The 13,232-nt window shown below is 38.6% G+C and overlaps 2 protein-coding genes across 4 annotated transcripts; one reads left to right on the top strand and one right to left on the bottom strand.

Moving 5' to 3' along the window:
- atp6v0a2b (ATPase H+ transporting V0 subunit a2b) lies at positions 1-7,791 on the bottom strand. Of its 3 annotated transcripts, none has more exons than XM_085910295.1 (21): positions 7,645-7,791; positions 7,220-7,485; positions 7,039-7,117; positions 6,516-6,613; positions 6,301-6,438; positions 6,043-6,140; positions 5,703-5,829; positions 5,383-5,465; positions 5,214-5,307; positions 4,184-4,396; positions 3,872-4,022; positions 3,599-3,738; positions 3,356-3,513; positions 3,181-3,271; positions 2,868-2,986; positions 2,564-2,774; positions 2,317-2,436; positions 2,115-2,234; positions 1,910-2,027; positions 1,489-1,660; positions 1-1,398 (listed from the first exon to the last, which is right to left on the bottom strand). In XM_085910295.1, the coding sequence occupies exons 2-21, from the start codon at positions 7,463-7,465 to the stop codon at positions 1,296-1,298; spliced, it is 2,679 nt and encodes an 892-aa protein (XP_085766421.1). In that variant the 5' UTR covers positions 7,466-7,485; positions 7,645-7,791; the 3' UTR covers positions 1-1,295. The 3 variants fall into 3 exon arrangements, with proteins under 3 accessions (XP_085766421.1, XP_085766423.1, XP_085766422.1); XM_085910297.1 differs by having other exon boundaries at positions 7,220-7,392; positions 7,512-7,771; XM_085910296.1 differs by having other exon boundaries at positions 1,910-2,029; positions 2,120-2,234; positions 7,220-7,771.
- A 345-nt stretch (positions 7,792-8,136) lies between these two features.
- On the top strand, positions 8,137-12,750 carry tctn2 (tectonic family member 2). The gene is made up of 18 exons (XM_085910027.1): positions 8,137-8,576; positions 8,685-8,798; positions 8,878-8,948; positions 9,045-9,240; positions 9,322-9,422; positions 9,504-9,700; positions 9,786-9,903; positions 9,995-10,148; positions 10,227-10,304; positions 10,377-10,499; positions 10,773-10,847; positions 10,922-11,017; positions 11,132-11,249; positions 11,328-11,431; positions 11,535-11,676; positions 11,760-11,903; positions 12,426-12,514; positions 12,603-12,750. The coding sequence occupies exons 1-18, from the start codon at positions 8,513-8,515 to the stop codon at positions 12,740-12,742; spliced, it is 2,124 nt and encodes a 707-aa protein (XP_085766153.1). The 5' UTR covers positions 8,137-8,512; the 3' UTR covers positions 12,743-12,750.
- Positions 12,751-13,232: the final 482 nt, after the last annotated feature.

Here is a 13,232-nt window from a genome sequence, read left to right as displayed (position 1 = left end):
TAACTTTATTAAATCCTCCTAAACAAATTATCTAAATTAGTTCAGCATTCTCCGTACATTTTATATTATCGTACATTATGTAAAAGTGACAGTTTTACACGAATTTTGAGAAGGTTGGAGTGTTTATACTAACATTAACACAAATGGCATAATAAACATGGGATTAATGACTAGAACACAACTGGTAAATGTCAGAGAACGTGGGACAGCAAATAAGTGTAAGTAAACAAATGTTGCCCTCCGGAATTGGTGGAGGTCAGTTGTAATAACCTACTCTTGAACATACTGTACTGCAAATGCCATATTTCACAGCAAAATGGTCCTATAATCACATTTGATAAAGTGCTGTGCCACGACTGTTAACCACTCATTGAAGCTGCAGTAAAATGTACGTATCCCTGCGTAGAATGCTAGATTGTGCAGAAATTGGAAAATACTAAAACGACAATATGAATCTATTCAGTAAAAAAAAAAATCAACTGTGCACTATCTTTAATTGTGAAGCATTTTTAAATGTGAATAAATTAAAAATCCTGTAAAAGTATCAACACATCATCTTACATCGTTCAGATTTACACTTTTTCATTTACAAACAAATAATATATTTATACATATATATCACATCCTATGTCGTGTTTTGGTATCAGAAAATAAGAACACAAGTGTAAGTAAAGGCTTCTATGGTGTTATTTGGTTGTATTAAGGCAAGCAGTGCAACAAAAGGCTGAATTTCTAATGAACGCTTGCTTTCTACCACGTGCATGGAAACCAAACATTCCAAAACCTAAACTTCTGAGAACAAAAAAAAAAAGATGAACTGAACAAATATTCAAAAAAAATTCAAAAAAAATTATACTGTGGACCAAATACGAAATGTGGGTGGGAAATGCAAAGACGCTTCGCTTTTATAAATAACAAATCCTGGCTAATCTAACAAGCCTTATCTGCACATATATTGTGCTCATCAATTCTCTACTTTTAATCCTCTTCAACTATCTTCTACAGAAGTGCTTCCTAATACATGACACTAAGAATCAATTTTGGCACAATAAGAAAATTGAAACTGCAAATGAAATCAACAAATGTTCTCTAAAGTGAACAAAATAGCCAAACGTATTCACTGTACACACTGCATACTGATAAAAGAACAGTACAATGAACAAATTGGCAGTCTTGTGGTCCTCTTAAAAGTTCAATTCTCTTGGGAAAATGATAAGAGGGTGAAATCATTCAATGAAATCACTGGAATAATCACATCTTGACTGTTTAAATCCAACAAGAGCATGTCCTTTACTTCACAGTAAACCTTCCTGTTCAAAGCTGGAGGGGAGGAGAGCGAAGGAAAATGGATAAAACTTGACTCCAGTTCCACTGTAGAATTTATTCTGAAACTCCACCCTGAGTGAGGAAAAAAATGTGATATCTATTAAAAAAAAAGATTTAATAAGGCGCATGTGAGTGTTTCATGCACTTAAGAGTCTAATTTACCAGTGCAGTCGAAGGGCATGGAGGAAAGCAGACAGGCCTTCCATCACCAGCAGGATGGACACAGTGAGAACGGCAAACAGGCCAAACACCGGCACTAGGAATAACACCCCAAGAGTCGATTCCATTCGTAGTCCTACCCGCATCACCATGGCCCAAAGCACCTCAGATAGCTCTGTGTGCAAAAAAAAAATCATTATACAAAGTGTGATAATGTGCAATGACTATACTCGTGTGACTCAATGAAATATACATAATTACAGGCTTTGTAAGCAACTGTATATAACTGAGTTAAACATTTTGATACACTTAGCAATGTTCAATTCAAATTGATCTTGGATGACAAATGGACATACCAAGGCACATCAAGGAGTGATAGGTAACCTGCACTGGCTGTGGCTGGTCTACAAGTCTTCATACTTACGGGCATGTGCTAGACTCAGAGCCCAGAGCCTGAGGTAAGAGGCTGTATTGGAAATGCAGCCCAAGCAGTACTCAATACTGTGGATGGCCTGGTGCAGGAACTCATCAGCAAAGTCAAACTGTTTTGACAACAACAAAATGTAGCTTATTGGTTGAGCCAATATTTTTCTTAGCGTACGATAAACTGACAATGCTGAGTGGCAGACCTTCTCTGTGTGCTGCTCCCCGCTTGAGGACAGCTCACTGTGACTGCTGCCTTCCTCCATGTCGTGAGTTCCTAACAAGAAGAGCTCCTCTTCACTGCTACGACGCACACGCTCATAGCCCTGAGTACGAAGAGGACACCAACTCAGATTTATTTCAATATACTTTGAGAAATTTGGACAGTCAAAGAAGCACTTTACTCACCCTGTACAATCTAAGCCGATGACTTCCATTGTGGAGCCAATAGAGGTAAAGTGGTTTCCCTAGGAATAAGACAGGCACTGACAGCAAAGCGATGACTAACAGAAACATCTGCAAGCCACTCTGGAAACAACAAGAAAAAAACATTTATTTTCATAAATCCATTTCAAATATTTACTAACAGACTACTGGCACTAAAATTTGAGAATAACAAAATGTTGGTAGAAAGGGGGACACTTTTGTTCCTCACCTGTCCAGGGTAGAGGGGCTGCATTGAGTCACCTTGCATGAGGAACATGTTTATGAAGTGAATGAGGATGCTCGGAGCATGTCTGGAGTTCTTGGCGGAGAAGAAAAGCCACTTGTAGAGTATCATGAACACCAGGTAGCCAAAGAGGCACAGCAGGAACAAGATTTCCGGAAGGAAAACCAAGTACAAATTGTGCTTCCTCCTGAAGTGCCTGTTTTCGTCAATAAACATAAACAATTAATTCCTATAGTTTCATCATCTGATGTCAACATTAGATAAAAAAAATACAAATAAAAAAACGTACAAGTGATTAAACGTGCTGAGGATCACCCCAAAGCTCATGTGAATGATGCCCAATATGATTGACATTTTCATCTTGTAGGAGTTCAGAAACGTAAGACGGTTTGAAGCCAGGTTCCAAATCTTGAATAAGACAAACATATTCATGTATTATTCAAAAATAGCAAGTAGCACAAAGCAGCTCAAACTGGTGAAAATATGAAATGCCATTAAGTTACAAAGATGCACCAAGGTTTTACAGATGGATACGAAATCATTTAACACCATATGTTTATTGTTTTATTAAGTGTGGCGAGACTTCAGTACTGTCCACTTACTGGGTCAATTCCAAGAGGGTAGGGGCCTCTGAACACTCCGGTTACATTTGGATCCAAAGTAAGGAAGCCATTCCTGTTGACATCCTGAGCACTATTTGGAGAAGATGAAACAAAAACCATTGTGAGTTGAAAGCAGAATATTTGACCCCTTCAACTCATCGTTGTGATCACTTACTTCCACGCATTAGCTGTAAACATGGCTTTGACGCTCCATCCAGAACCAAAGATATTAATGGACTTGGAGAAGCAATCATTGTATATCAGGCCGGTATAAACGGAGAAGAGGCCCATCATTAGGATGATGTAACGACCCTCAAAAAAGGTGTTCCAGATCTGCATGTTCACACCAAATCACCCAGTTACACGTAAGCCTCATCAGCAAAGAGTTACACTTTAGGGTGAAAAGAAATGTATTTACCTCATTCCTGGTGTTCTTAAGTTTGCGATTGTTTTCACACAACACCATCCAAAAAGCAAAAGCAGCCATAAGAAGACCATGACCCATGTCTCCAAACATCACAGCAAACAGGAAGGGGAATGTAATGAGTGTGAAAGGAGCTACAATAAAGAATGGGAAACAATTAGGGGAAAAACAGCAATGTGGTGTAATTACCTCTTAAAACTTTAGCGCAGTATATTTTTATCATACAAGGATTCCATAAACATGGTAAATAAATATTTTGTCACTTACCAGGATTGACCTCTCTGTATGTGCCCACTCCATAGGCATCCACAATGTTCTGGAAGCCAACAGTGAATTTGTTGCACCTTATCAAAGTAGGGGGAGTGTCATTGGTGGGTATGCGATTGACAAAGGAAGGAACTGTTGATCCACTTTTCCTCTGTCAAACAAAAGATGTACAATACATGTAACCAATCTTAAAGCGAACAATGATGTAATAGTGGCTACATTGCGGACATCAGTTGAACTGTATAAATCTTCCTAGTTCCACAAAAAACGGAGAAAAAAACGAAGTCTATAATTGTTGATGAGTTTCTTTACCGATCCTTCCTCGAGTGCTCGTCTTAGGGTGGGAAGCTGATCTACAGGACACCAGACTTCAGCAATAAGACACTTGTTGGTGACATCAAAACTACACTGATTGAGAATGTAGTAGATGGCTTTCATCTTCTTGACCTGCACGACCCAAGTGTAGACCGATTCGGAGGCCTTCATCAGGACCTGCTTCAGGTAATCTTCAGTTCTATGAAGAACCTGCAAACAGCAACAAGCCAGACTTTGAGAATATAGTTTCAGAAAATTATCAACAAAAGGCCCACTACAGGTTGTTTATGTTTTTATGATGGCGATATAAACGCAACATTGATATTTCCAACTAATTTACAAGCTTGAGCTAGAACAAAACCATTCAGAAGTTCAAGTAGGTGTACAACATTTTGAGGAAAAAAAGGCTAGCCTGGATCTCATGCTGGTCATGTGCAAAGCAATTGGATGTTTTAGTCATAGTTCTTAAAGCTAGCAATTGATTTACAAAGCAGTGACCCATCCAGAGAAACTTTCCAGGCTCGCTAACTTGGAGGAAATTGGTTAATCTTTTCAAAGAGACTCTTTGTGGCTACTTTTCTGTCTGTACCGGATTGTAGTGATGCGATATTTACTCATGCATCTCCTTAACACGCACGTGGTCTGGATAGAATAGATCTTTTTTTTTTTTTTTTTAAAGTATTTTTTTAAAATAGGCTATCCATTTCTTGAAAACTAATTTCATGTTATCTTGAATTGGAAGGAAATGATCTAGTTCGATGTTTTCAAAATGTTTTAAAATTGCTTGAAATGTGGCCCGAGCACTTTTGCGTTTTCAACATTTTCAGTGTATCTACTGTATGCTGTTAACCTACTGTATGCCTCCTGACTTTCTTTTTTTTTCTCAGAAGCAAGCACGTTAAGAGATATTTAACCTCCGCATATTAAATTTTAACAAGATGACTTAAAAATAATGCATTTACAAGAAATACCTTAATGACAACCAAACAGAATTTGCATTATGACACACAAAAAACTGAGGACATACAGTGTTCAGGTCCTGAATGCGAGTACTTAGTCCTTGCACAACATCGTTCCGCTCCTCATTGCTACTGGGATATGGATACACATGACAGTGGTAGCTAGAGCCAAAAGAAAAACAGGTATGACTTGGAGGAGGATCTTTCCTTTCGACAGCAAAACATGTGTCATTTTACCAGTCACAGATCTTCTTCACTTTCTGTCCAATTTGTTCTCCCCAGTAGGAGATTAGGAACACCACACTTCTGGTGGGCTCACCCTGTGAAACAGCAAAAAGACTTCCTTAGGAATGTTAACACCGTAACATGAAGAAGAAAGACTCCGTTCACTCTCATATTCACACCAACGGACAATTCACAATCTTCATTTAACCTAACGTGCATGTTTTAGGAATGTGGGAAAATGCTAAAGTAGTACTAATACCTTTAGACTTTTTTTATAACTAAAATGTGCAGGTAATACAGCTAACAAGAGCACAACTCGCTCGAAAACCTACGGTGTCAGGATCTTCGAGATACTCCTCGACTTCGGCATAGCTGAGAATGGTGAAGCCTTTACATACTCTCCACAGCATGCGCTCAAAGGCCTCGATCTTTGCCCTCTGGATGAGCCCAGAGATAAAACTGCGAGAGAATGAAAACAAGATTCATAAACAGCCATATTCCTATAGCTTATATCCTATATATTATACTACATATATCCATATTCCAGTTTGGATCACTCCCATTATTTCCATGACCATGTTTGTGTGTTCCAACATTCATACATGAACTCAAACCTGCCTAACCGCTTATATAAGAGTCATGATAATACAACAAGCAAAGTTTTCATTTTACCCCAGTTTGGCTCCTAGCCTCTGCATACTGTTGTAATCCATCACTGTGTCTTTTTCTAGGAAAGGAAACTCCTCATAAGTGGCTTGCAATGGCTCTCCCTGGAGGGACAGATCATCATCAAGGGACAGATGGAAGTATTTACAAAACAGCAGATTGGAATCCTCTGTACTGTATTATCAGACATTCCAGTGTTGCATAAAAAAATGAGAAAGGACACATGCACAATTCCAACTCGTATTACAGTACGAACCCACTTACATCAGTGCTTCTCTGCACAAAGTTGCAGGTGATACGCAACATGTGTGTGTACTCTGTGAGCTCCAACAGATTCTTTTGTAATCTCTCTTTATTCCTCATGACCTCGCCGAGCTCAACTTCCAGCCTCTGCAGTTGCTCCTGGAAAAACACATACAACCAATGCGATGTTGACCAGGAAAACAAACATGTAACATAAAGGCTGTTTGTTAACATACCATTATACCCATCACGTGTTTCGGTAGAGGAGCCACTGGATTAACATCGTCGTCTGGCAATGAAATATCAGCTTTCTTGATTTCTCTCAACAGATAACCTGTTGACAGTACATGGGACATTTTAAATCCTGTATGAAGCTATTGTGTATTTAAGCAAAATGTTATTACCAGCCAAACAACTGACAAACAGTCATACAAAGTGTTGCATCATTTGCTACGCTTCTTGACTGAGTAAAAGAGTTCAATATAGTGAAAGTCATCACATTCAACTCAACAAACACAGGATGGCATTTTTCACGACAGCAGTCATTGACTTTCAATTGAACTGAATGAGAAGACGCTCTGTTCTTTATTGTATTACTACTATACAAGAACTTTCTCCAGGCTTTGAAAGAAAAATCACTGCATTCATGCTTTTAATTTAAACGATTCATCAAAAAACAGAACTGATCGCATTATGACCATATTGGCTTCCTCTAAAAAAAATAATAATAATTTGTATCACAGATCAATAAATACTTACCAAGGATCCTCTCCATCTCTTCACATCTTTTGATTTCATTTACGTATTTTCGTTGAAATGCATTAACACTGGGATTAAGCTGAAACAAGAGACACAAACATCAACAAAAATGCAATTAAACATGATGCTTTTCCTTTCATATTTTAATTTGGAAACAGATGCAAATAGTTTCGGGACTTACATCTCTGAACTCGACAATGCCCAGTTCCCCGAGATCACCGATGCAGTCGTATGCTGATCCAGACTGAAGGAACAGTTGGGCCAAACACATTTCTTCACCCCGCAGCAGAGAGCTCATTTTGACAGCTTGCTGATCGATCCCCTTCTCTTCTGACAGTAGCAGTTGATAGCAAGCTAACAAGCAGGTCGGCAACACTTCACGTTCATTAAATTCCAGCAACCGTCCCGCAATTTGCGTCCTGTTCATCCAGTGTCATATTTGGAATCCTGTGGTACAAATACACTTGACTTACTTGACGTCCTTACGTTATCCATACACGTCCTCTGTCGTTAGATCAGCTAAAGGCTAGATCACTCTACGCCTTTGTTAATACTGGAGGGAAATAACTTGGTTTAAAAGAACAACTTCATTCGGCGAGCCCTTACATGTTTGGGTCACTATCAACCAGCAAGCAAGTTGATTTGCAATATCGTCATAGTTTCTAAAGTTTTAGCAGAGGACGCTAGTAGACTCTCCACGTCACTCTGTTTTGGAGTCTGCGCATTGAGCAGTTCAATGCTTCTTGAAATGGGCTACACGTGACCGGGTCGATCGTACACAAAGGAATTTTATGTGAATTGAGTTTTATTTTTGTGCTAAAAATATGACTGCAATTAAATACACGAATCCGTGGATTAAAAACTTGAATAAGTGAAAAATTGATACAAGTGAAAAATTGTATCTTGAAAATAGTATTTTGATTTATTTTATTTCCAACTATTCTTCTCATGCAACTATTATTTTTTAATATTAGGATTTTATTACCTGAGGGGAAACTGGTGTTTTAAGCAAACTCACATACACTCTTACTAATTTTTGATATTTATTCCATCTATTTAAGCGCCTCTGAAACAGGAAGGACTGTTGAGAACCGGACGTACGTATAATTAACCGCGCGGTTGCTTTATTATTATCTATGCATCTGTCGTCTTGGAGAAATGTTGATTCTGTTAATTCTCTATACACGGTAGTAATTTGCGCTAAAATTAGTTATGTTTAACTCAACACATTTTGTTTCGCAACAACATAAATTGCCTTAGCATCGCGCTATCATACAAGAGTCGCTTACAAATTACGTCACGTTCGTTCGAGTCTTCTGTCGCTAAGTAACAGCGCAGAGCGACGCTCAATTCAAAAGTAACTTTAATAATCAATCTTAGTCCGGTTGCGAACAGCACAGTCTTGTAGACATGTGTTCGATGACTATAGGAGTGAACTCTTAAATTTAAGTCTTCGCAAGTTATTTTGGATACAATGGCCAAGGTGGTGGCTCTCCTATCTTTCCTACTGTTTTGTTGGGCGGATAGCAAAGATCTTGGTAAGTAATGACATATCTGAGTTCAGTTTGTACATATGAACACGGCAGTTTAATGTTTTAATATACATCTAAAAGTCTAGTTGTTCAAATACAAGTCATTGTCATCAGTTTTCCAACCATCCTCTATGATTGCCACTGGACCAAGAATCAAGGCATATTTACTGGGCAATATAAAAGACATCTCTCTGAACATGCGCACTGTATTTCCATCCAACTTAACAGGTACGAACAACAACTACTTAGGTATAACAATTTCTAAATAGAGGGAAACACGTGATCACTTTTATATGTCTATTGACAGGAAGTATTGATCCTCCATCGTGTGCAGCTGAGGAAACATTGTGGAATGTGACAACGGAAGTTATTGGAACGGTAATTCCTGAACTGTAATACGTTGTCACTACACGCAAGCTGAAATGGAATGATTTTAAAAACGTTGACCCTCCTGTTTGATTTGTGAATCCACAGAATGCACTCCAGGTTAATATGAAGCTAAATAAAAGTCTGCATTTGTGCGGTGACAACGAAACCGACTGCTGCCCAAAGCCGCTGTGTGTCCTGCAGGCACTGCAGTTATCTGCCTGTGTGGGCAACACAGTTAAGGCATCATTGCTGATCCAAGTCAAGATTCATGCTCACTTGATTTCTGCTTATCCCCCATCTGGTAATTATACTGAATCTGCTAAGCTCTACATATCAAGAGAGTCATCATTTTCATGAAATGTCAATCTCCCTTCCATTGTAGCCAATCAAACGATTATCCCAAACCAAGTGTATGAACCTCTGGGCTCCTGTCCATGTGACCTCACTCCTGGGGCATGTGATATCCGCTGTTGTTGTGACAAGGTACAAAAAAAAAAAAGCTAATACAATACTGATTTGCTTCTCTATTTATCATCTTCTATTTTTACACCTTTATTTCAACAGGACTGTGCACCTGAGGACTTGAAGCTGTTTGAGTTGCACTGTTTCCCAGGGCCTTTTGGTGGACAGCTCCCTCCAGTTCCAGACTATCACTGCTCTGCGCAGAGAGAGGACTCCCCAGACTGGTTTCCATTTCTGTGTGTCATCTCCCCACCTGAAAACAACCCATACCTTGGGCTCTTCTATAATGGAGACAAAATGTGGGACAATTATTCAGTCATTGTTTTTAATATCTCATCATGTTATTTGTTCTAAAATTCTGGTTTTGTCATTTCATTTGTTTAGAACACCAAAGCCTCGCCCCTCCTTCCAAATGCGTGTTTTGTCTACACCAGTTTTTAATATCTACAAACAAGGAAATCCCATTTTTACTATGGATGATCAGTTCTTCACCATTCCCCAGGTTAGTAATGTCTATTATATTAGTTACAATTATTTTTTCTGTGTTTGTGTTGCCAAAGCTGACCAAACCCTTTGCTGTGTTTTGCTCAAAGATGGCAATTGGACACTGTGTTTCCAATGCTCCTGTTGCCTTTTTGGAAAATTTTAGTTTCAAGTGTTTGAACCTGCTGGATTCATGTCCAACTGATTTCCCTTTACAAACAATTCCGTCAGATCTGAGGGTTCAAGTGAACAATGGACAAGGAGGTTTGTAGTAGGTCTCGGAAAACTGTAACATTGCCTTTAAATATTATGGTTTGACTAAATCATTTCTCTTTACTGTAGGTGATGTCACAGTAGAAGTCAGAGACGAATCAATCAAGGATTTGAGTAATTTCTTGTCAAATGCAGACATTACTCCAGGTACACATTATCATCGTACCGTCGCTAAATTGATCTCTGTCCTCTATGATTAATTGATTGATTTCCCTGAAGATGGAGGCCAGGTGTGTAAGAATGTGACCTTGGCTTTGGATTACACATTCTACTGGAAAGGAAATCTCATCACAAATATCACCGTGATACGCTCTGTCGGGACAGTCATTTTAAATGGAAGCGGTACATGCTCATAACACAATTTTATCTCATCCTTATATTTTAGTGATGGGGGAAAGTGAAGTTTCAATTTGTCTCACTTGTCTATTTTACTCCTAAATGGCACTCTCTGTTCAACAAAGCACACTGACTTGTCATTTCTTAAACGCCCTTCTTTAAACCGACAGTGCCATCTAGAGGAGCCAAAAAATACAACTGATTCATGGAGCAAATTTGAAGCTTCATTTTCCCATCACTATGAGGGCACTTTGTTTCCTAATCAGTTTCTCTTTGCAGCAAAGTTAACGACAAGGTATTCTGCTGTTTTCCTGACAAGAGATTATGTGGGAGACTCTAACTCGGGGAATCCAGGTGAGAGCACTTTATCGAGAAAACAGCTGAGACATTTGTTTCTGTCAAGTTGTTAACGCACCAGCATGTGACAGGTTACCAAGTGGGAAAGCCCGTCATTGCTGGGATTAAGAGGACAGAAAATAATACTTTCTCTGTGCAGAGGACATTAATCAATCTTTGGAAACCAGGTGATGTAAACACAATTGGTTGGCTGATCATCTATATTGTCAACAATTGAATTATAGCGTTTTTTTTGTATTAAAATGGATTGACAACGAACAACTCTTTGTTGTGCTGTAAAGTGCTGGATGGGCTGTGTTCCACTGCTGAGAAACAACCAGTTCTGTTTGATGTGAATTCAACATCAGGATGTCTTTTACTTGTCAGCCTACAAAACCTGACGCAGTGTGAGCTCCTGAGGTGAGATTCTCTGCATTAATTAAGGACAAAAAAAAAAGATGTAGGCCATGGGCTCAGACGACGTCAAATGTTTTCCAGGGACATTGTTGGTTCTATGCAGACAAACTTGATCACAGCCACATATGCTGCAAACAGCGGAAACCCGGATTCTGAAACAGAAGCAGACTGGATCAAAATAAGTTGTGAGTACAAAGGAAAAAGAAGGCCGTTAGATCTGTGGATGACCACATTAGCGCATGAAATGAACTACGTTTGCGCCTTACTGTCGTGTCAACTGAATTTTAGATGGGAACTCAAGCACTTCGAAGGAAGGCGGAGAAGGTTCTTGCAGCGGAATTCCATCCCATATCCACATCAACATTTGGAGTTTTGTTAATGAAACGACTGAAGGAAATCCTCAAAGGAAGATGCAAGCTGTACAAGTGCAGTGAGTATAGAAATTCCGCTCATGCTGTAGACGATAAATAACACATACTTTGAGACTTTCTTCTTATTTTTGACCATTTTTAGGTCCACACTGTCCACCTGGACATTAGATTGTGGAGGAGGTGATTTCGCCCCATGTGCAGATCCTACAGAGGCAGAGATGTTTGAAGTGACCTCGTCAGTTACCTTTATTGACGTTCCTGTCCGTACCGGACCTCCAAAAACCAGGTAATTATAATGTCAAAACCCGCCGGACAAATGCTGATGCTAGTTTCAGCAATTTATTTAAAAATGCTGTATATCGTCCGCCATCCTGTTCAGTATTCATATGGCCACCATTTTTAGCTAAAATTGTACAAAGTTTTTCTTACGTCACAGAGGAAATTTTCAACATTTTCGTTTTCAAAAGGTAATTTCATACCAAACTATTTAGAGCATGTCAGTATTTGTTTCCAGTTAGCATTACAACAATTTTACTCTTTTATTCTCTTTGGATTCAGGCATGTTTTGTTGGGGGTGCATCTGATATGATTTTTTTTTGCACAGATGTAATATGAATCTGTGACAATGTAAACAATTAAAAACAAATTACTATTTTTTTTCACGATGCATTGTTATTACTCATTATGAAAGGTTTGGGGGAATGCGTGTATATAATTTGCATGGTTGAGTGCCTCAAATAACGTTAAGAACCACTGCTTTCGGCTGTGTTGAACTATAATACTGTATATTACACTTTTTGTTTTTCAGGTTCCAAATAAATTTCACAGAGTATGATTGTGACAAGAATGATGTATGCTGGCCTCAGCTCGCCTTCCCCTTGACCAAATATTACAGTGGTAAGACTAAAAAAAGTATCTTTGTTACTTAAGATTGTTGTGACCAAAAATATGGTACATTTTTGTGTTACTTTTTTTTTTCTTTTAGGTGAGCCACATTCTCAGGCTTTGGCTAAAGGCCTGATCTTGGTCTTCCTTTTCATTGCTGCTTCGGTTCTTGGGACTCCCTGGAGGCAAATCCGGCAGGCATGGAATAATTCCTCTCGCACTGGAATAGAGAATTCCTGAAGACACACTTGTTATGGTTATGTACAGTATTTAAGAAGAACAGTGTGGGTTCACTCTTTAGATATATTTGGTAAAACCTGCTATGTCCACACAGGCCAGAAATTCATACATGCACCAGATGTCATACAAGAGCCATAAAGACTTGAACTTAAAATTCCAAAGTTCTTACAATTGCTGGTTCATGTTTATATCGTCTATATCTTTTGTTATAAAATAAAAATGTGTTTCATATTTTTGTGGATCAATGCGTACTTTCACATAGGGTGCAATCAGAGGTACATTATTTTGTTGTCATAAGAAAAACAAAACAGCTCCTTGAAAGTATCTATACCAATTGTTTGTGACTTCTCACACACTAGCCATCACAGAAGACAGTTTGAGTCCAGTCATAATGTCATTTGTTACATACAGTACAAGCTACTTTTATAATAATAATCAAATGATTCAAATAGTGCTGAAATGCATAACACAGACAGTGGGTAAACATTAT

This window comes from Syngnathus leptorhynchus, chromosome 4 (genome assembly GCF_054491065.1).
Source record: "Syngnathus leptorhynchus isolate UIUO chromosome 4, UIUO_Slep, whole genome shotgun sequence".
NCBI classification, from domain to species: domain Eukaryota; kingdom Metazoa; phylum Chordata; class Actinopteri; order Syngnathiformes; family Syngnathidae; genus Syngnathus; species Syngnathus leptorhynchus.
The sequence above is the reverse complement of the archived record's forward strand: the minus strand, read 5'-3'. Positions and strand labels throughout refer to the sequence as shown.